Source organism: Bombina bombina, chromosome 5 (genome assembly GCF_027579735.1).
Source record: "Bombina bombina isolate aBomBom1 chromosome 5, aBomBom1.pri, whole genome shotgun sequence".
NCBI classification, from domain to species: domain Eukaryota; kingdom Metazoa; phylum Chordata; class Amphibia; order Anura; family Bombinatoridae; genus Bombina; species Bombina bombina.
The window spans coordinates 700,747,646-700,772,229 of NC_069503.1; the positions used below are offsets into that span (position 1 = coordinate 700,747,646).

The 24,584-nt window shown below is 39.2% G+C and overlaps 1 protein-coding gene across 1 annotated transcript in view; it reads left to right on the forward strand.

Moving 5' to 3' along the window:
- LY86 (lymphocyte antigen 86) overlaps positions 1-24,584 on the forward strand; it is a 133,815-nt gene that overhangs the window by 72,846 nt on the left and 36,385 nt on the right. The window contains exon 4 of the mRNA XM_053714704.1: positions 19,205-19,257. Within this exon, the coding sequence (XP_053570679.1) occupies positions 19,205-19,257 (53 nt within the window). The remainder of the gene's footprint in view (positions 1-19,204; positions 19,258-24,584) is intronic.

Consider the following 24,584-nt stretch of genomic DNA (forward strand, 5'->3'; position numbering starts at 1 on the left):
TAAGATCAAATGCAAGTATAGACAGGTCTTACTATACATTATGCTAAGCAGCGCAAAACAACTGGTCCCTAGACTATGGAAACAACGTAGTATACCAACCCAGAGAGAATGGTCACAAAATGTCACACATCTCCTGTCCCTAGAAAGGTTTCATTATCAGAAAACAAACAGGATGGACTTCTATTGTGCCATGTCTTTATTTTGGGAAACATACACCTATACACATGTTAGGGCGCCACCCCTACTTAACAATTCCAGCCCTTATACCCTTATCTGCTTAAACCATATCACATGGTGACGGAAAAGGAATGACCTAGCTAGAGCCTTGTACTGGGCCCATGTCTCGTTTTGTATCTTAATCTCGTAACTTAATCATTATTTTGCTGATAGTAATTCACATTCCAGTGTATCTGTACCTGCAAGATCTTTCAGTTTTGATATGTTATGTAGCAAAGTTCATATGTTATGTGGTTGTTTTATCCACATGTTCTGAAAAAAAAGAAAAAAACCCCACAAGCTATCTGGATCTACTGATATACTTTCTTAGGTATGCAACACCATAGACCATAGAACGTTGAAAAATGGACAGTTTCGTCCCGATTCTAAGTTTTCCTTTTCTTTTCTTTCTTTTTACTGGTTTGTTTGTATAATGCCGGAGGACATCCATGGCATTTGTAAAATCTTTAATTATATCAATAAAGCTTGTTGGAAAAAAAAAAAAAGCCTTTCATTCCAGAAAAAAAAACTACCATTACAGAAAATAAAAAAGCTTTCCATTACAGAAAATAAAAAACCTATACTAACACTAAACTACAGCAATAGCGCTTAAAAGGGCCTTTTGTACGGCACTGTCCTAATATGACAGCGCTATTTCAATTAAAAAAATCCAAACACCAATCTACAAGTAACCCTCACCCACCCCCAAAAAAAGGTTATCTAAAAAAAAACACTCTGAAAATTGCCTTAAAAAGAGCATCTGCCTGGGCATTGCACTTAGAAGGGCATTTAGCTCTTTTTCTGCCCAAAATAAAATGAAATAAAAAACAACCAATCTAATCTAAAACAAAAAAACACCCAAAAAAACACCAAACTCCAAAGTTGAATCCAAGCAGCGGCACTCAAAGTTGAATCCAAGCAGCGGTGGTCCATCTTCATCCCAGCGGCAGTCTTCTATCTTCATCCCGGAAATGGTCTTCTTATCTTCATCTCAGCATCGGTCTTAATTGAAAGTGAGCTAAGTCACTTTAGGGCAATGCCCTACAAAAGGCAATTTTAAGGGCTATTGCTGTAGTTTAGTGTTAGTATAGGTTTTTTATTTTGGGTTGTTTTTTCAAGTGTGGTTTTAAAATAGGCATAACTATTTTTTTTTATTTTTGGTAATTTGGATTATTTTCTGTAATGATATTTTTTTCTGTAATGTTAGGATATTTTATTTTTCAGGTAAGGTTAGGCTTTAGCTTTTTTTAAGGTTAGGTTAGTTTTTTTTGTTAAGGTACTGCTACTGTTACTTAGGGTGTGTTAGGTTAGGGGTTAGCTGGTTAAGGGGTTTCAGTTGTTAGTGGGTATTTTGCAGTGGGGGTTGTAACCGTTTAGGGGTTAATAGAGTAGTGGGATTTTTTGTGATGTAGGGTTGTGGCAGTTTAGGGTTTTATAGAGTAGAGGAGACTTTGTGGTGGGTTAGGGATTAATAGAGTAGTGGGGACTTTCCGGTGGGCAATTTGGCAGGTTAGGGGTTATTAGAGTAGGGTCTTATGACAATTTGGGTTAGTGCGCAAGTATGGATGTAAGGTTTTTTTCCCACTTTTCTTTCTCCATTGAGGTCTATGGGAGAGTACGTTAATGTGGTTGTGATACACTAACTTCTACTCTCTGTGCATGTTAGGTTAGCTTGAGACCGAAAAATATTTACTTTAACCCAACCCGTGCGAAAAGCATAGTCGAGCTCAGTTAGCATAATTACTGGTTTATTACTGATATAAATTGTATTTCAAGTCAATACTGAGTAAAGGTATCATTTACATTACACCTTCAATGTAGGTGGTGATGTGGTTTTAAAAAATTCCGCCAGTATCAGAAAAGCATCACCTCTTTCACAAATGTATAACTATTATTATTATCATTCATTTCTATAGAGCCACAAAATGCTGTAGCACAAAACAGGCTGCCTTCAAACAGATTGTAACATTTCACTGGCAATCTCGATCGCACAAGAAATCCTTTTTTTAAATATTGCCACAATGCTTTTAATATCAGGGCCTAAATGAGGATTAACAAACTGTATGGTAAACACCTCTAGACTGCCAACTCCTATAGGAGGCACTCAAGTGACAAACTAATAGGTAAATCAATCAACTGGCCAAATGGTTAGTAAGCAAACTATAAATGGAAAAAATATATATATGTATAATTGCTATACAATAAATGGATATATAAATAGTACAACCACAATCTGTGATTCCCTGAGGGGAAAGTACCAGAAAAAAAAGTCCTCAAGGATAGTCACAGTCTTTTAGACACAGTCCTAATGTCGAATAGAAATCCTCAGAGGACAAGAGATGATATAGGCAGCACTCTGACTTCACCATACACGATGATAGGACTCTGCAGCAAAAACACAATAGAGACAGAGGCGCCACATGTGTAGAATAATCTTTCACAAGAATAATCTGATGACAAGGAGATACTGGATACTCACAAGGGGAATGGCACTCTCTTGTGCCAGTAGAAGCAGGCTGGTTTTTAACAGCAAACCAGCTAGCTGGACCCAGGCAAGATCTTCCAACGACCAGGATCCACCCGGAATGCAGGAACACTGGAACCACAGATCAGCTGTGAATAATGTAAGGAATCGGGCAATGGAGCCCCTTGGTAGTTTATGGGAGTATCAAACACACCGTCTGCCAGGAGTATGTATTTATTAAAAGGTATAAAGCAATACCAAAAGTAAAAACAGCTCCAGCTAGGTGTATAAAATCTCTACAGTGAGATGGACAAATGTGACGCGTTTCTTGGGAGAACCCGTTTCTTTAGGCATATATCCTGAAGTCTCACAATGCCCTTTAAATAGGGCTAAGCCACCAAACAATTAAAAAATCCATCCTCTTCCTATATACAATATAAACCAATAGAAACCCATCTTCTCAGAAACGCCCCATTGTCACTTATAATTATCTAAAACAGGGTTAATACGAATATGTATACAAGATCTTGTGTATAAAAAATCAAAGAAAGAAAATTAAAGTACATAAGATAAGTGCTTGGGTGGTGATAGTATGTATACACGGATCTAAACCACGCCATAGATGGCTGTCAGTGCGATGTCAAGCTTTTTCTCAAGCATGGAGGTAGTAAGAGATAAGTGGTGAAATGTAGCTGTTATTTTGCTTCAATCAAGAGTTTATTATTTTTAAATAGTACCGGAGTTGTGCTATTTTGTTCCAGGCAGAAAAAAAAGAAGAATCTGCCTGTGATTTCTATGATCTTAGCAGGTTGTAACTAAGATCCATTGCTGTTCTCACACATGACTGAAGAGAGAGATAACTTCAGCGGGGGAATGGCGTGCAGGTTATCCTGCTATGAGGTATGTGCAGTTTATATTTTTCTAGAAGATGTGAAGGCTAGAAAATGCTGCTGATACCAAATTTATGTAAGGTAAGCCTGAATACAGTGATTTAATAACGACTGGTATCATGCTTACTTTCTGAGGTAATACTCTTTTATATTTACAATATAAAACGTTTGCTGGCATGTTTAAACGTTTTTATATATACTTTGGTGATAAAACTTTATTGGGGCCTAGTTTTTTTCCACATGGCTGGCTTAAATTTGCCTAGAAACAGTTTCCTGAGGCTTTCCACTGTGTTACTATGAGTGGGAGGGGCCTAGTTTAGCGCTTTTTTGCGCATTAACTATTACAGACTGAGACATCCAGCTTCCTCCAGGAGTCCCCTGAATGCTATAGGACATCTCTAAAGGGCACTTAGGCTTCCAAAATCGTTTGTTGGGGAAGGTAGGCCCACAGCAAGGCTGTGGCAGTTTGGTGTGACTGTTAAAAAACCTTTATATCGTTTTTTGATCTGTTTTTTGAACTAAGGGGTTAATCATCCATTTGCAAGTGGGTGCAATGCTCTGTTAGCTTATTATACACACTGTAAAAATTTCGTTTGATTTACTGCCTTTTTTAACTGTTTTTCAAATTCTGACAAAATTTGTTTCTCTTAAAGGCACAGTACCGTTTTTTATATTTGCTTGTTAACTTGATTTAAAGTGTTTTCCAAGCTTGCTAGTCTCATTGCTAGTCTGTATAAGCATGTCTGACATAGAGGAAACTCCTTGTTCATTATGTTTAAAAGCCATGGTGGAACCCCCTCTTAGAATGTGTACCAGATGTACTGATTTCACTTTAAGCAATAAAGATCATATTCTGTCTTTAAAAAATTTATCACCAGAGGAATCTGACGAGGGGGAAGTTATGCCGACTAACTCTCCCCACGTGTCAGATCCTTTGACTCCCGCTCAAGGGACTCACGCTCAAATGGCGCCAAGTACATCCAGGGTGCCCATAGCGTTTACTTTACAAGACATGGCGGCAGTCATGGATAATACACTGTCAGCGGTATTAGCCAGACTACCTGTATTTAGAGGAAAGCGAGATAGCTCTGGAGTTAGACAAAATACAGACCATACTGACGCTTTAAGAACTATGTCTGATACTGCCTCACAATATGCAGAAGCTGAAGAAGGAGAGCTTCTTTCTGTGGGTGATTTTTCTGACTCAGGGAAGATGATGCAACCTGATTCTGATGTTTCTACATTTAAATTTAAGCTTGAACACCTCCGCGTGTTACTCAGGGAGGTTTTAGCTGCTCTGAATGACTGTGATACAATTGCAGTGCCAGAGAAATTGTGTAGACTGGATAAATACTATGCAGTGCCGGTGTGCACTGATGTTTTTCCAATACCTAAAAGGTTTACAGAAATTATTACTAAGGAATGGGATAGACCAGGTGTGCCATTCTCTCCTCCTCCTATTTTTAGAAAAATGTTCCCAATAGACGCCACCACACGGGACTTATAGCAGACAATTCCTAAGGTGGAGGGAGCAGTTTCTACTCTAGCAAAGCGTACTACTATCCCTGTCGAGGACAGTTGTGCTTTCTTAGATCCAATGGATAAAAAGTTAGAGGGTTACCTTAAGAAAATATCTATTCAACAAGGTTTTATCCTACAGCCCCTTGCATGCATTGCGCCTGTCACTGCTGCTGCAGCGTTCTGGTTTGAGTCTCTGGAAGAGGCTTTACAGGTAGCGACTCCATTGGATGAAATTCTTGACAAGCTTAGAGCACTTAAGCTAGCCAATTCTTTTGTTTCTGATGCCGTTGTTCATTTGACTAAACTAACGGCTAAGAATTCTGGTTTTGCTATCCAGGCGCGCAGAGCGCTATGGCTTAAATCATGGTCAGCTGACGTTACTTCAAAATCGAAGCTGCTTAACATTCCCTTCAAGGGGCAGACCCTATTCGGGCCTGGTTTGAAGGAGATTATTGCTGATATCACTGGAGGAAAAGGTCATGCCCTTCCTCAGGATAGGTCCAAACCAAGGGCCAAACAGTCTAATTTTCGTGCCTTTCGAACCTTCAAGGCAAGTGCGGCATCAACTTCCTCTAATGCAAAACAAGAGGGAACTTTTGCTCAGTCCAAGACGGTCTGGAGACCTAACCAGATGTGGAACAAGGGTAAGCAGGCCAAAAAGCCTGCTGCTGCCTCTAAGACAGCATGAAGGAACGGCCCCCTATCCGGTAACGGATCTAGTAGGGGGCAGACTTTCGCTCTTCGCCCAGGCGTGGGCAAGAGATGTCCAGGATCCCTGGGCGTTGGAAATTATATCCCAGGGATATCTTCTGGACTTCAAGGCTTCCCCCCCAAAAGGGAGATTTTACCTTTCACAATTATCTGCAAACCAGATAAAGAGAGAGGCATTCTTACACTGTGTACAAGACCTCCTAGTTATGGGAGTGATCCATCCAGTTCCAAAGAAGGAACAGGGACAGGGATTTTACTCAAATCTGTTTGTGGTTCCCAAAAAAGAGGGAACCTTCAGACTAATTTTGGATCTAAAGATCTTAAACAAATTCCTCAGAGTTCCATCATTCAAGATGGAGACTATTCGTACCATCCTACCTATGATCCAGGAGGGTCAATACATGACTACAGTGGATTTAAAGGATGCTTATCTGCACATTCCGATACACAAAGATCATCATCGGTTTCTCAGGTTTGCCTTCCTAGACAGGCACTACCAGTTTGTAGCTCTTCCCTTTGGGTTAGCTACAGCCCCAATAATTTTTACGAATGTTCTGGGGTCGCTTCTGGCGGTCCTAAGGCCATGGGGCATAGCAGTGGCCCCTTATTTAGACGACATCCTGATTCAGGCGTCAAACTTCCAAATTGCCAAGTCTCATACGCACATAGTGTTGGCATTTTTGAGGTTGCATGGGTGGAAGCTGAACGAGAAAAAGAGTTCTCTATCCCCCCTCACAAGAGTTTCCTTCCTAAGGACTCTGATAGATTCTGTAGAAATGAAAATTTACCTGACGGAGTCCAGGTTATCAAAACTTCTAAATTATTGCCGTGTTCTTTATTCCATTCCTTGCCCTTCGGTGGCTCAGTGCATGGAAGTAATCGGCTTAATGGTAGCGGCAATGGACATAGTGCCGTTTGCACGCCTACATCTCAGTCCGCTGCAACTATGCATGCTCAGTCAGTGGAATGGGGATTACACAGATTTGTCCCCTTTACTGAATCTGGATCAAGAGACCAGGGATTCTCTTCTCTGGTGGCTATCTCGGGTCCATCAGTCCAAAGGTATGACCTTTCGCAGGCCAGATTGGACAATTGTAACAACAGATGCCAGCCTTCTAGGTTGGGGTGCAGTCTGGAACTCCCTGAAGGCTCAGGGATCGTGGACTCAGGAGGAGTCTCTCCTTCCAATAAACATTCTGGAACTAAGAGTGATATTCAATGCTCTTCAGACTTGGCCTCAGCTAGCGACAATGAGGTTCATCAGATTTCAGTCGGACAACATCACAACTGTGGCTTACATCAACCATCAAGGGGGAACAAGGAGTTCCCTAGTGATGTTAGAAGTCTCAAAGATAATTCGCTGGGCAGAGGTTCACTCTTGCCACCTATCAGCTATCCATATCCCAGGTGTAGAGAACTGGGAGGCGGATTTTCTAAGTCGACAGACTTTTCATCCGGGGGAGTGGGAACTCCATCCGGAGGTGTTTGCACAATTGGTACATCGTTGGGGCAAACCAGAACTGGATCTCATGGCGTCTCGCCAGAACGTCAAGCTTCCTTGTTACGGATCCAGGTCCAGGGACCCCAAGGCAATGCTGATAGATGCTCTAGCAGCGCCTTGGTCCTTCAACCTGGCTTATGTGTTTCCACCGTTTCCTCTGCTCCCTCGTCTGATTGCCAAAATCAAGCGTGAGAGAGCATCGGTGATCTTGATAGTGCCTGTATGGCCACGCAGGACTTGGTATGCAGATCTGGTGGACATGTCATCCTTTCCACCATGGACTCTGCCGCTGAGACAGGACCTTCTACTTCAAGGTCCTTTCAACCATCCAAATCTAATTTCTCTGAGGCTGACTGCATGGAGATTGAACACTTGATTTTATCAAAGCGTGGTTTCTCCGAGTCAGTCATTGATACCTTAATTCAGGCACGAAAGCCTGTCACCAGGAAAATCTATAAAAAAATATGGTGTAAATATCTTTATTGGTGTGAATCCAAGGGCTACTCATGGAGTAAGGTCAGGATTCCCAGGATATTATCTTTTCTCCAAGAAGGATTGGAGAAAGGATTGTCAGCTAGTTCCTTAAAGGGACAGATTTCTGCGCTATCTATTCTTTTGCACAAGCGTCTGGCGGATGTCCCAGACGTTCAGGCATTTTGTCAGGCTTTAGTTAGAATCAAGCCTGTGTTTAAACCTGTTGCTCCACCTTGGAGCTTAAATTTGGTTCTTAAAGTTCTTCAGGGGGTTCCGTTTGAACCTCTTCATTCCATAGATATCAAACTTTTATCTTGGAAAGTTCTTTTTTTGGTAGCTATTTCCTCGGCTCGTAGAGTTTCCCAGTTATCTGCCTTACAATGTGATTCTCCTTATCTGATCTTCCATGTGGATAAGGTAGTTCTGCGTACCAAACCTGGGTTTTTACCTAAGGTGGTATCTAATAAGAATATCAATCAAGAGATTGTTGTTCCGTCTTTGTGTCCTAATCCTTCTTCAAAGAAGGAGCGTCTATTACACAATCTGGATGTGGTTTGTGCTTTAAAGTTTTACTTACAAGCTACTAAAGATTTTCATCAAACATCTGCTTTGTTTGTTGTCTACTCTGGACAGAGGAGAGGCCAAAAGGCTTAGGCAACTTCTCTTTCTTTTTGGCTAAGGAGTATAATACGCTTGGCTTATGAGACTGCTGGCCAGCAGCCTCCTGAAAGAATTACAGCTCATTCTACTAGAGCTGTGGCTTCCCCATGGGCCTTTAAGAATGAGGCTTCTGTTGAACAGATTTGCAAGGCGGCGACTTGGTCTTCGCTTCATACTTTTTCAAAATTCTACAAATTTGATACTTTTGCTTCTTCGGAGGCTATTTTTGGGAGAAAGGTTTTACAGGCAGTGGCACCTTTCGTTTAAGTACCTGCCTTGTCCCTCCCTTCATCCGTGTACTTTAGCTTTGGTATTGGTATCCCACAAGTAATGGATGATCCGTGGACTGGATACACCTTACAAGAGAAAACATAATTTATGCTTACCTGATAAATTTATTTCTCTTGTGGTGTATCCAGTCCACGGCCCGCCCTGTCATTTTAAGGCAGGTATTTTTTAATTTTAAACTACAGTCACCACTGCACCCTATGGTTTCTCTTTTCTCTGCTTGTTTTCGGTCGAATGACTGGATATGGTAGTGAGGGGAGAAGCTATATAGACAGCTCTGCTGTGGGTGTCCTCTTGCAACTTCCTGTTAGGAATGAGAATATCCCACAAGTAATGGATGATCCGTGGACTGGATACACCACAAGAGAAATAAATTTATCAGGTAAGTATAAATTATGTTTTTTACATATATATATATACAACACATAGAAACACCCAGCACTCACCAGCTAGCTCACAGCTAAGATAAAATCACAACTGGAAAGGTTAGTTACCGCATCTGGCCAAATGGGAAAGCTCAGGCACCACGTGAAGGTCCTTTCCGCTGCCTGAGTCCCTAACACAGCCACACCATCATGCGAGCTCACAAAGCCAAACAGACTGAGAACAAAGAAGGGGTGCACATGTGGATGTAATCACCCAGAGAAAATACAAAACATAGAAGGGAACTGCACTCCAAGACCGGACCAGGTACACATCCTGTGACTCAGCAACATCCAGCCCTGGGTGCTAAATAGCACTCCAAAAAAGCTGTGATGTCACCAGAGCCACAGGCAGTTAACCCCAGTCCGGAATGGGTGCAAGAAACAAGGGGGATTACAAGCAAAAAGTAATACAACACATAGAAACACCCAGCACTCACCAGCTAGCTCACAGCTAAGATAAAATCACAACTGGAAAGGTTAGTTACCGCATCTGGCCAAATGGGAAAGCTCAGGCACCACGTCAAGGACCATGACGTGGTGCCTGAGCTTTCGCATTTGGCCATATGCGGTAACTAACCTTTCCAGTTGTGATTTTATCTTAGCTGTGAGCTAGCTGGTGAGTGCTCGGTGTTTCTATGTGTTGTATTACTTGTATTACTTGTTTCTTGCACCCATTTCGGACTGGGGTTAACTGCCTGTGGCTCTGGTGACATCACAGCTTTCTTGGAGTGCTATTTAGCACCCAGGGCTGGATGTTGCTGAGTCACAGGATGTGTACCTGGTCCGGTCTTGGAGTGCAGTTCCCTTCCATGTTTTGTATTTTCTCTGGGTGATTACATCCACCTGTGCACCCCTTCTTTGTTCTCAGTCTGTTTTGGCTTTGTGAGCTCGCATGATGGTGTGGCTGTGTTAGGGACTCAGGCAGTGGAAAGGACCTTGACGTGGTGCCTGAGCTTTCCCATTTGGCCAGATGCGGTAACTAACCTTTCCAGTTGTGATTTTATCTTAGCTGTGAGCTAGCTGGTGAGTGCTGGGTGTTTCTATGTGTTGTATTACTTTTTGTTTGTAATCCCCCTTGTTTCTTGCACCCATTCCGGACTAGGGTTAACTGTCTGTGGCTCTGGTGACATCACAGCTTTTTTGGAGTGCTATTTAGCACCCAGGGCTGGATGTTGCTGAGTCACAGGATGTGTACCTGGTCCGGTCTTGGAGTGCAGTTCCCTTCCATGTTTTATATATATACATATATATATATATATATATATATATATATATATATATATAATCAATGTAAATATTTGCATAGGAAATTAGCACATCTAGGCAAGATTCGCCGCTCACTTTTTCCCAGAAATACCTCATATACAATGTTACCAATGCACAAGAGAATTCTGGGTAAGATATGCAAATTAGATATGCAAATTCTCAGTTTTTTTGCTTCAAAATACTGTTTTAACACAGCTATCCTTTTAACAGGATTATGACAGCAAACCAGAAATCACTCACTAGACAAGCCTGTTTCGTTCTTTTTGGAACTCATCAGTAGGAGATAGCTTTACCAATGCAGCAACCAGAAATCTATTTTCAAGGTTAAACCAAAATTCATTAAAATTATGGGGGAGATAAAAAACTGAAATTAAAATCCTCCATGTCTCAAAATTAAATCAATGTAAATATTTGCATAGGAAATTAGCACATCTTGCCTAGATGTGCTAATTTCCTATGCAAATATTTACATTGATTTAATTTTGAGACATGGAGGATTTTAATTTCAGTTTTTTATCTCCCCCCATAATTTTAATGAATTTTTATGTATACTGTATATATACACATTCATAATCACCACTATGGTGATAATGCAAGCGCCAGTGTAATAGACTGTGGGAATAATAACGCTCCTATTGTGTAATACTAATGTTTGTGATAGTATATTTGCTACTGAAGATTTATATTTACGGAACTCCATATTTGCACTGAGGTAATAACGCTCCTGTCCGGCAAACTCATCTATGGCATTATCAGCCAATCAGGAGACCAGAATGGTGGGTAAGGTCAGGAAGGGCCGTCTAGTTGATTAGATTACGTGAATAGGAAACTATTAGTACTACACTCCTATTGTGTAGTACTAATAGTTGTGAAAATGCATTTGCCACTAAAGATTATATAAACTCCATTTATACAATGCTCCTGTCCGGCAATCCCATCTTTGGCATTATCAGCCAATCAGGGGACCAGAATGGTGGGCGCGGTCAGGAAGTGTCGGCTAATTGGTTAGGACACGTAAATGGAAAACTAAACAAAGGGTTGCGCTTTTACTACGCAACTCCTACTCACCAATAATCATTTTAGCATAATCAGCCAATCAGGTTACCGTGTTTATAGGCACGGTCAAGTGATACCATCTGATTGGTCTTTTGATATTAAAGGGATTGTGTTAGAACGAGCACTGTAGAAATAAAAAGATAAACTGCAGGGGGAAAAGAAAATAATGATATATTGTTAAGTGAAAAATATTTAGCAATATTAAATATAAGGACACTTTGGCCCAATATACAACCTCCCAGTATGTTGATAAGATGAAAATACATACGGGAGGTGACACTAATAGAATATATAATCAGCGAATGGAGTGATCTATATGATAGTGGGAACGGCACATAATAAATATCTGATAAATCAGATGCTATATAATGTATGCATACGATATATACAAGAAAAAAGTAGCAAATTATGAGAAACATGAGTACAATGTATATAAAATGGGTACAACAAAAGCCAACCATCCAAAGTGAAGATGGTTCAAATATAATATGCACCAGTGAGATGGTGGTATGTGAGATGAGAGAATGATGGATTAAATTGACTAATGAATGTAAGAGCATTAGAGAATAAGTGCTACAAAGTGAGATACTAAGTTAGTGTTATGTGTGCATGGAAAAAGATCCATGTAACTATGGTGTGTAAAGGGGAGGACGTACAAAATAATGTGGGTATAGACAAGGGCGATGCCAACCCTAAGTGTACTGTATATGAAACATATATAATAATATGTGTGTGAAGTAAGGGTCCAAAATGACTAATATATAAAAGGGTAATATGATAAGTAATAAACAAAAAATGAAATGATCAGTATAGCCATGGGTGTATCATGGAAATATGTAAATAAATAGTGTGCTAAGTTGCAAGAAATGGATTAATTGTAAGTGTAAAGCTATAGTGATAGCAGTGTATTAGAGAAAGGTAAGTGAAAAAGGGAAATAATTGTCAAATGTCCAATAGATGTAAGTAACAAGAAGTGGAGAAGTAGTGACAATGGGGCTAAGAGAATCCGGTGTACAAATATCAAAAGTATATACAATAATACAATATAATATACAAAGCGTGTAATAACTAAATATAAAACATGTTTAAAACTACGGGGTGGACACCCCATGATAGCTGGCAACATATAAATACATAAATTATAATAATACAGGTCACAGATGGCACTGATAGTGTCAAAAAGGATGAACAAAACTTAAACGAAAACTGCTGAATCTATTACCTCATTGAGGCCCAAGGGAAATAAGGTATTAAATGTATATATCCAAAAGGTTTCTCTTTGCCTAAGCTTAGAGAACCTATTGAACTGGCTAATAAGATGAATACTTTCCAGGGGTGTAATTTTAAGGTTACATTTCCTTGGGATATGTTCATTACAAATGTGTCTGGATACACTATGTTTAAGAGATTTGGATTTCACATTTCTCAGGTGTTCACTCCATCTGACTCTTACTTTTCTGCACGTTCTGCCAATGTACTGTAAACCACATTTGCAAGTGAGTGCATAAACAACATAATTGGAGTCGCAGGACATTCTATTTTGAATAGTAAAACACTCACCAGTAGTATGAGATGTTAAACTTACTGATCAGTGAGTGATATATCTACACATGAAACATCTTTTCTTTCCACATCTAAAAGTACCTCTCCTATTGGGCATCAGGGGGTGTGTAATGTTGGACTTTATGTTAGTCTTCCGGAACCTCCTAGACATCACCACTTTGCTAGGTACTAGCTTTTGCTTGAATGTGGGTGCTCTCCTGTAAACTAATTTTGGTTGAGAGGATAACGTTTTCTTTAAAATAGGATCTTTTAAAAGAATAGGCCAGTGTTTCTTAAGTACTTTAGTTACTGCTTTATGGTTAGAATTGTATTGAGTGACAAATAGGTGTTGTCTGTTGGTGTCTATATCACTTTCCTTGAGCTTAGTTTTAGGAGAGGACAATAAGTGCTCTCTATCAAGGCTCCTCGCTTTATCACGTCCCTTATGAATGAGTTCTAAGGGATAACCCTTCTCTAGAAATCTGGATGTAAGAATTTCAGTTTGTTTGTTAAATTGTTCAATTGTGCTGCAATTCCCTCTTATCCTACAGAACTGACTATAAGTGATGTTAGTCTTCCATTTTGTTAGGTGATTACTAGAAATATGTAGGAAGTTATTGCAGTCCACCTGTTTAAAAAATGTAGAAGTGGACACATTGCCTTTTAACATCCGAATATTCTATGGTCTTCTCTTGTAAATTAGACGTGAATCCTATACCCATATTGTTATGATTGAAATAAGACACAAAATCAACAGCTTCTGTTTTTGACCCATCAAAGATAAAAATCAGGTCATCTATGTAACGGCCATAGAACACCAGACTGCCCCTCCATTTCGAATTATAAATATTTAGTTCTTCAAAGTACCCCATAAAGAGGTTTGCTAAACTATGGGCAAATCTGGTGCCCATGGCCGTTCCCTTGATTTGTAGAAAGAATTCATCAAGGAACTGAAAATAATTGTGTTTAATTATATAATCAATTAAGGTTATCAAATATTATTTTTTAACAAGGTAAATCTGAGTAGTATGGATACTTATATCATGGGATATATTAGAGTATAGTACACCCACATCACAGGAGAGATATGTAATTTCTATTGTTGTTATATTTGATTGTGAATAATTTGTGCAACAGATCTTTAGTGTATTTTATATAAGTAGGTAAATTTACCACATATCTCTGGGGATAAGTGTCAATGTATTCAGAGAGTTTGTCGCTAATGCTGTTCATACCTGCTATGATGGGCCTCCCCGGGGCATTTTATCATTTTTGTGCAACTTTGGAAGATGGTAATATTATGGTATACTGGGGTGGTCAGGGGTGAGGTAGCTCCTCTCTTTTTTGGATAGAATACCTTCAGTAGTACCTTGCTCTAATATCAACTTAAGTGATTTAGAGAATTCAATGGTGGGGTCATGAGTGAGTTTAATATAGTAGTCTGAATCCCCAAAATACTTTGTGCTTCATTAATGTAGTCTGCATAATTTTGTAGCACTAATTCCACCTCCCTTGTCTACCTGGCGGATGACCAAATTCTGGTCATCCGTCAGGCTTTTCAATGCTCTTGCTTCATTGGGCCAAGTTTTCTTTTTACCTAAGATCCGATGGGGAATTGATTCCCAATCTTCCAAAACAAGTTGTTGATATAGATCAATATAGGAAACATCCTCTTTAGGGGGATTAAAGGTAGATGTTGGAGCCAGCAAGGTATGTAAAACCTCATCGAAAAGATCTTCCGCTAGCTGGGTAGGGTCACAAAACAGTACAGTGGAGGGGTCTCTAGTTTTCTAGGTGTTTAACAGTATAGGTGTCAGAACTATACCTTTAAGGAGTCCCCTCCCACAGAGGCTATAAATTCCCAACGCACCTGCAACCAGGTGCTTAGTATTCTGTTAGCAAACTTAGGAGTATCTGAACTCTCTTCCTGTGCATGCAATTTAGCTCTTGCCAGAGATGTACACTTTGAAACTCCACTGGAACTAGTTTTGTCAGCAAGCCTGCAGCTAATGCTGATGACAAGGTTTCTCCTATTAACAGGCCGTGAGGACTTAACACTGTTCATTGCTTTTGACAGCTCCTAACAGTACTCATCCAACTCTGACTAAAGGAGATTCATATAACCTACCTCCTAACATTACCGCAACAGATTCCGCTACACTGCTGAGGGACCGGAGACCGGAGCATAACCACACCCCCCTGTGACGTGATTCCTTCCTGTAAGGTACGCGCTTTGTAATCAAACCGGACAACTAATTGCTCGTATTCCACTAGTGCATTCGTTGCCTTTCCTCCTGTGAAGTAACAGAGGATTCATTGAAGTAAGCACTTACTCTGAAGTCCGTCTCTGCAATCTGGCGTATAGCCACGCCCCCTCTGATACAGCATACCTACCTCCATTCACCTCACTGTTTCCTCAACCAGGCAGTACGATATTGAAAGAGAAGTAACGGGCACAGAACCACAGCTAGTCCAAAATTACCAAACAGAACGCAACACCCTTGCATACTCAAGTATCATTACCCAGTACTGCCTATTGCTGTGCTGTTCTGCAATACTAAGTTGTCTTACCAATTATTCACAAGGTTGCTGTACCTATGCTACTCACGCATAGTAGCAAATTTGCAAAATTGTGATACATACAACTTATACTAAGGTTGTGCAGATTGGGTTATAATTTAGTTCTGCAGCTGAGAATCTAACCACACTCCAATAAATAGGGAGATTGTGAAAAGAAACCATTCGAACCATTACAATAGGGGTGTCCTCAATATTTTTATTTTTAAGAGTTTTTAAAGCAAAATATCTCTGGAGGGAGAGTTTGCGAGTATATTTGTTCAAATCAACAAATAAGTTGAATAAATTATTGTGTTTGGGGGACAGTAAGACAGACCTCTTCAAAATACTCTTATTTCATCGTTAGTGAGTATATGGGAGGATAGGTTGAAAATTCCACTTTTTAATTTTTTTAGTTTTTCTTTTTGTCGGTTTTCGTCTTTTTGTCGGTTTTCCTTCTCCCTCTCCTTCCCCGTTTTGGTAGGGTCGTTTCTATTGGTTTGTAGTTATGTGGTTGGGTCTTCTCCATAAAGGGGCATGGTTGTGGGTCTCTAAAAAAACCTCATTAGAAGTGAATGGAGTATTATCAGCTCTGTAAGAATCAGATCTCTCTCTGTGCAAATTGTCCTGTTCTCTGTCTGGCCCAGGATTCAAAACTTGAAATCTGTTCTGAATAGTAATAAAGTTGGGATTATTATGGTTGTGGTGATGAGGGCCCCCCTATAATCCCTATCTGTATGAGTGGACCTATTCCAGGGTCCTAATGATTCTCGCTATGATTTGGATACCTTTGATTATGATTGACATAGTTGGTGTTAAATGTATTACCCTTGTTGTTATTGTTATGGAACTTCTTATTCTTATTTTTGTGGTTTTGGACCACAGTTCATTCATTCGACTTGTTTGGTTTGGTCTTGTTAAAAGTATATACATCACCTTTAAAGTAATCATCCTCATCTCTCTTTAGTTTAGTATTCTTATTGTTTATGGTTTCTGTTTGATATTCATCGACAGTTTTGATGGTCTGAGCATTGAGTTTCTGATATTCAGGATGTTCTCTGAAGGTTTCTAACTCCTTTTATGTGGAGTCAATTTCCAACACAATATCATTCACCAAGTTCTGTCTATATAAATAGATCAATTAAATTAAAGGAACATTCATCTAAAACACAATACCATTTTGCTAACAATTCCGGGTTATTTTTAAAGGAGCAGTTTTTAAATACTCGCAAACCCCTAGGAATCTGTTTCTTTTCTTTGTATTTCTTGAGACAATCTAGATCCCACTAATGTCTATTCTTATTTTTTAATAAATCTTCCAATTTGGAGAATAGACTCTCAATACTAGCATTGGTGGCGGGATCAATAATGGCTCCTTCATTGCTATCACCCTGATTGTGACTGAGCCTTCTCAGGACTCATTCAGAGGAAGATAACATATTAATATGTAGATAAAAGGTGGAAGTGTAATATAGAATGTATATAATATATAGCACGTGTATGTCACAAGGGAGGGGAATAGCTGCTCTCCTATCAAACAAAAGAAAAGGTGTTTAAAACTAATAAACTGGAGTCAGGCTGTGAAAGCTGGTGTATGATAAACACCTCTAGACTGCCAACTCCTATAGGAGGCGCTCAAGTGACAAACTAATAGGTAAATGAATCAACTGGCCAAATGGTTAGTAAGCAAACTATAAATGGAAAATATATATATATGTATAATTGCTATACAATAAATGGATATATAAATAGTACAACCACAATCTGTGATTCCCTGAGGGGAAAGTACCAGAAAAAAAAGTCCTCAAGGATATTCACAGTCTTTTAGACACAGTCCTAAGGTCGAATAGAGATCCTCAGAGGACAAGAGATGATATAGGCAGCACTCTGACTTCACCATACACGATGATAGGACTCTGCAGCAAAAACACAACAGAGACAGAGGCACCACATGTGTAGAACAATCTTTCACTAGAATAATTTGATGACAAGGAGATACAGGGGACAGGAGCGTTGTTATCTCAGTGCAAATATGGAGTTCCGTAAATATAACTCTTCAGTAGCAAATATACTATCACAAATATTAGTATTACACAATAGGAGCTTTATTATTCCCACAGTCTATTACACAGTCTATTACACTGGTGCTTGCATTATCACCATAGTGGTGATTATGAATGTGTTTATATATATACTGTGTATATGCATATATATATATATATATGTGTGTAAAAAAAGCTTGACATGCACATATCGCACTGACAGTATGGCGTGGTTTAGATCCGTGTATACACACTATCACCACCCAAGCACTTATCTTATGTACTTTAATTTTCTTTCTTTGATTTTTTATACACAAGATCTTTTATACATATTCGTATTAACCCTGTTTTAGAGAACTATAAGTGACAATGGGGAGTTTCTGAGAAGATGGGTTTCTATTGGTTTATATTGTATATAGGAAGGGGAGGGGCTTTTGAATTGTTTGGTAGCTTAGTCCTATTTAAAGGGTATTGTGAGACTTCAGGATATACTGTATGCCTGAAGAAACGGGTTCTCCCGAGAAATGCGTCCATCTCACTGTGGAGATTTTATACACCTAGCAGAAGCTGTTTTTACTTTTGGCATTGCTTTATACCTTTTAATAAATACATTTTTAAGTATATACTCCTGGCAGACAGTGTGTTTGATACTCCCATAAGCTACCAAGGGGCTCCATTGCCCAATTCCTTACATTATTCACAGCTGATCTGTGGTTCCAGTGTTCCTGCATTCCAGGTGGATCCTGGTCGTTGGAAGATCTTGCCTGTGTCCAGCTAGCTGGTTTGCTGTTAAAAACCAGCCTGCTTCTACTGGCACAAGAGAGTGCCATTCCCCTTGTGAGTACCCTGTATCTCCTTGTCATCAGATTATTCTTGTGAAAGATTGTTCTACACATGTGGCACCTCTGTCTCTATTGTGTTTTTGCTGCAGAGTCCTAAATGAGGATTGTAGCACTTACATTTTTGATACTAAAAATGACTGTACAATAAAAAAGAAAGTAATGCATACATTAGCTATTTTGCCAGGTTAGAGTTTCTCCCGCATTAACATATACAATATATATATATATTTGTACTGTATATACCAATACAAGGACACACAAACACACACGCAAATAAATAGTGCTTTGATATTATATATTGATATTAAAGGGACATAAAACCCAAAATGTTTCTTTCATGACTCAGACACTGCTTAGATTTTTAAACAACTTTCCAATTTAAATCTTTTATCAATTTTGCTTCATTCTTATTTTGTTGAAGGAGCAGCAACGTACTACTGGGAGCTAGCTGAACACACCAATACGCGAATGACAAGAGATATATATGTGCAAGCACCAATCAGCAGCTAGCTCCCAGCTCCTGAGCCTACCTAGGTATGCTTTTCAACAACGGATACCAAGAGAACAAAGCTGATTAGATAATAGAAGTAAATTGGAAAGTTGTTTAACATTTTATTCACTATCTGAATCATGAAGAAAAAATATTGGGTTTGATGTCCCTTTAGTTTGTCTAGAAAAAAAATAAAAAAAATTAATTTTTTTTTATTATTAAAATAATCACTCATTCAACCTTTTATATTTTGATTTTAGAATTTATTATCTACGATGGAAACGTTAACATTGGAAGTAGTGCATTTCCGGAAGTAAGTAAAAAACTCTTATTATGTTACAGCTTGCAAAGATCAATATATGAAAATATATACAAGGGTGGGTGGGTGGCCGGCCACAAAAATCCTCTAAAAAAAGTGGATAACTTTTATAATGAAATATTTATTGGAAATGTATAACCTTAATAAATAAAAAAAATGGGGAAATGTTTACATATTTCTTTAAACGACCCATGAAAAAGTCAAAAGAATCATTCAGTCATTAAAGGGATATGAAACCCAACATTCTTCTTTCATGATTCAGACAGAGGGGAATATTTATCAAAGTGCTAGCGGACATGATACAATGTAGCGTATCATGTCCGCTTCACATCAATAAATGCTGACAGCAGCTTGTGCAATACCGCCCCCTGCAGATTTGCGGCCGCTAGCAGGGGGTGTCAATCAACCCAATCGTATTTGATCGGGTTGATTTCTGTCCGCCGCCTCAGAGCAGGCGGCCAAGTTATGGAGCAGCGGTCTTTAGAAGGCTCACCGGAAACAAGGGACATCAAGCTCCATTTGGAGCATGATAATTCAGCCCCAGAGCATGCAATTTTAAACAACTTTCTAATTTATTTCTATTATCTGTTTTTCTTTGTTCTCTTGGTATCTTTTGTTGAAAAAGCAGGGATGTAAGCTTAGGAGCTGGCCCGTTTCTGGAGCACAGTTTTGCAAGAATGTTATCCATTTGTAAGAGAAGTAGATGGAAGCACTAATTCCTGTTATGTAGTGCTGCAGATGCCTACCTAGGTATCTCTGTAACAGAATATCAAGTGAACTAAGCAAATTTGATAATAGAAGTAAATTTGACAATTTTAACACGGTATGCTCTGTCTGAATCACATAAGAAATGTTTTGGGTTTCATATCCCTTTAACCATTAAACAGCAACAATTTGACATGAACTACTTGCATCTTGCCTTTGACTAGCTCATATAGGAGTCATTTGAAGCACGAGAAATAGTGAGGCTTTTGTTGCTTTCAGATTTAGAAATTCTAGTAGGTTTGTCACTTTTTGCCCAACCAATTCTTGTACATGTTTTGTAGTGGAGCAGTGGGGCATGGAGTGGGTGTGATTTTGTGTTTTCAGTTTGCCATTAAAAAAACACTAAAGTTAAAGTAAAACTTTCATGATTCAGATAGAGCACACCATTTTAAACAACCTTCCAATTCACTTTATTATCTAAATGTGCACATTCTTTTTATATGCACACTTTCTGAGGCACCATCTCCAACTGAGCATGTGCAAGAATTGAGCTAACTTTGAAATATGTAAAAAAAAAAAAAACTGTACAACTCATTTCAAATACAAACTAAGTGCTTTTAATTTGTCTTTTTATTATGCATTTATTGATTATGCAACTTTACTGTGTTTAGTGGTCCATTAAAGTGTTTTAGTGATTTGTGTATATACTGGTAGAAAACTCTTTATCCAAACTGCTTGGGACTGGAAAAGGTTTGGATTTTGTAATATGTGCATCTTTAAAATGGGACAGTTGGGAGAGGCTGTGGAACCAAGTGTAAACAACAATATCTTATGTCAGGCAATATTTAAAAGGATAATCTAGTCAAAATTTTAAAAAAATATTTAATGATTCAGATAGAGCATGCAATTGTAAGAAACTTTCTAATTATCAATTTTTTTTCGTTCTTTTGCTATATTTATTTAAAAAGCAGGAATGTGATGCATAGGAGCCGGACTATTTTTGGTTGAGAACCTGGGTTATGCTTGCTTGTTGGTGGGTAAATGTCAACCTCCAATAAGCAAGCGCTATCCATGGTGCTGAACCTAAAATGGGCTGGCTGCTAAGATTTACATTCATGATTTTCAATAAAGATAGCAAGAGAACGAAGAAAAAATGATAATAGGAGTAAAATAGAAAGTTTCTTAAAATTGCATGCTCTATCTGAATCATGAAAGAAAAAAATTGGGTTCAATGTCCCTTTAAACTTTCATGATTCAGATAGAGCATACAATTGTAAACAACTTTCTAATTTACTCCTATTATCAAATTTTCTTTGTTCTCTTGGTATCTGTATTTGAATGTAAGCTTAGGAGCAGGCCCATTTTTGGTTCAGCACCTAGGTAGCACTTGCTGATTGGTGTCTAAATGTAGCCAACCAATCAGCAAGCGCTATCTAGGTGCTGAACCAAAAATGGTAATAGGAGTCATTTAGAAAGTTGCTTAACCCCTTAATGACCACAGCACTTTTCCATTTTCTGTCCGTTTGGGACCAAGGCTATTTTTACATTTCTGCGGTGTTTGTGTTTAGCTGTAATTTTCCTCATACTCATTTACTGTACCCACGCATATTATATACCGTTTTTCTCGCCATTAAATGGGCTTTCTAAAGATACCATTATTTTCATCATATCTTATAATTTACTATAAAAATAATTATAAAATATGTGGAAAAAATGGAAAAAAACGCAGTTTTTCTAACTTTGACCCCCAAAATCTGTTACACATCTACAACCACCAAAAAACACCCATGCTAAATAGTTTCTAAATTTTGTCCTGAGTTTAGAAATACCCAATGTTTACATGTTCTTTGCTTTTTTTGCAAGTTATAGGGCAATAAATACAAGTAGCACTTTGCTATTTCCAAACCACTTTTTTTTCAAAATTAGCGCTAGTTACATTGGGACACTGATATCTGGCTGGAATCCCTGAATATCCCTTGACATGTATATATATTTTTTTAGAAGACATCCCAAAGTATTGATCTAGGCCCATTTTGGTATATTTCATGCCACCATTTCACTACAAAATGCGATCAAATAAAAAAAAATGTTCACTTTTTCACAAATGTTTTTACAAACTTTAGGTTTCTCATTGAAATTATTTACAAACAACCTGTGCAATTATGGCATACATGGTTGTAAATGCTTCTCTGGAATCCCCTTTGTTCGGAAATAGCAGACTTATATGGCTTTGGCATCGCTTTTTGGTATTTAGAAGGCCGCTAAATGCCGCTGCGCACCACACGTGTATTATGCCCAGCAGTGAAGGGGTTAATTAGGGAGCATGTAGGGAGCTTGTAGTTTTAATTTTAGCTTTAGTGTAGTGTAGAAGACAACCCAAAGTATTGATCTAGGCCCATTTTGGTATATTTCATGCTACCATTTCACCGCCAAATGCGAACAAATAAAAATAAAACGTAAAATTTTCCCAATTTTAGGTTTCTCACTAAAATTATTTACAAACAGCTTGTGCAATTATGGCATAAATGGTTGTAAAAGCTTCTCTGGGATCCCCTTTGTTCAGAAATAGCAGACATATATGGCTTTGGCTTTGCTTTTTGGTAATTAGAAGGCAGCTAAATGCCGCTGCGCACCATACGTGTATAATGCCCAGCAGTGAAGGGGTTAATTAGGGAGCTTTTAGGGAGCTTGCAGGGTTAATTTTAGCTTTAGTGCAGGTATCAACCTCCCACGTGACACATCACACCCCCAGATCCCTCCCAAACAGCTCTCTTCCCTCCCCCACCCCACAATTGTCCCCGCCATCTTAAGTACTGGCAGTAAGTCTGCCAGTACTAAAATAAGAGTTTTTTGGGGGATTTTTTTTTTTAAATAATAATTCTGTTCTGTAGTATCCTCCCTTAGCCCCCAACCTCCCTGATCCCCCCCCCAAACAGCTCTCTAACCCCCCCTCTCTCTGCCTTATTGCGCCATATTGGGTACTGGCAGCTGTCTGCCAGTGCCCAGTTTGAAATCAAATATGTTTTTTTTTATTTATTTTTTTTAAAATACTATTTTCTGTAGTGTAGCTGCCCTCCCTCAACCCCCAACCCCCCAACCCCTGCCAGATCGCTAAACATTTTTAATATGCCCACCCTCACTCCCACCGAGTACCACCTTGTGCTTTCATACAATTGTTCCATAGTGTAGGGTTCCCACCCGCCCGCGCGTGCGCCCGCTCCCGTGCACGCGCGCGCACCCACTCCAGTTCACGCGCGCACCCGCACTCGATCCCGCCCCCCTTCCCACCGATGGCCGCCCACCCGCCTCCCTGGGTAAGCTCCCACCCACCAACGAACATGGCCATCGATGGCCGATGCAGAGAGGGCCACAGGGTGGCTCTCTCTGCATCGGACGGCTAAAAAATGTTATAGCAGGATGCCTCAATATCGAGGCATCACTGCTATAACATGAAAGCAGTTGGAAGTGATCAGGATCGCTTCCACTGCTTTCAAAGACCAACGACGTACAGGGTACGTCCTTGGTCGTTAACTGCATTTTTTTGCAGGACGTACCCCATACGTCGTTGGTCGTTAAGGGGTTAAAAATGCATGCTCTATATGAATCATGAAAGTTTAATTTTGACTAGACTATTCCTTTAAATTTCATAATACAACTTATACATGAAACTAAAGGTAGTTTTATATAATTTTCTTATACTTTTGTGACTTACAGACAGGGAAAATAGTCATTTTTGATCATTTTATTTAAAAAAATAAAATATTAGCAAAAAGTTTGGATTTTAGAATAAGTTTGGATTGTGGAAATCCAGGCTTGAGAATAAGTACCAATGTGTATATATACACACTTGCAAACATTTAACTTGTAATACGCACGTTAACTCGCACGCACAAAAAGATTACTTCTGTAAGGGTGCTAGCGCACAAGCAAAAGCACTGAATAGCGTGCCACTTGTAATCTAGCCCACAGTGTGAATTTAAAACAACTGTAAAATTTTAAAATAGAAGAGAATAATTTTATTCACCAAGTCTAAAAATATTAATAAATAGTCTTTAAATATGTGGAATAATGGAAGTAAATTGGAAAGTCTCTTAGAATTTAACTTTCAATATTCAGATAAAGGCCTCTAGTTATCAATGTCTATCGGACCTGATCTGACAGTGTGGATCAGGTCCGCCAGACCTCGCTGAATACAGAGAGCAATACGCTCGCCGTATTCAGCATTGCACAAGAGCTGCTGGTGCAACGCCGCCCCCTGCAGACTCGCGGCCAATCGGGGGGGGGGTGTCAATTCGATCGTACTCGATCGGGTTGTATTGCGGCAATGTCTGTCCGCCTGCTCAGAGCAGGCGGACAGGTTATGGAGCAGCGGTCTTTGTGACCGCTGCTTCATAACTGCTGTTTCTGGCGAGCCTGCAGGCTCGCCAGAAACACGGGGCATCAAGCTCCATACGGAGCTTGATACATATGCCCCAAAGCATGCAGTTTTGACTTTATTGCCGCCTTTCAATATTTGTAAACTAAAGCTTAAAAATTTACATACATTTACAATGAACAAATGCACTGTTGCACATAGCGTATATAGCTCTACACCTGCAAAATAATAACACATTCTA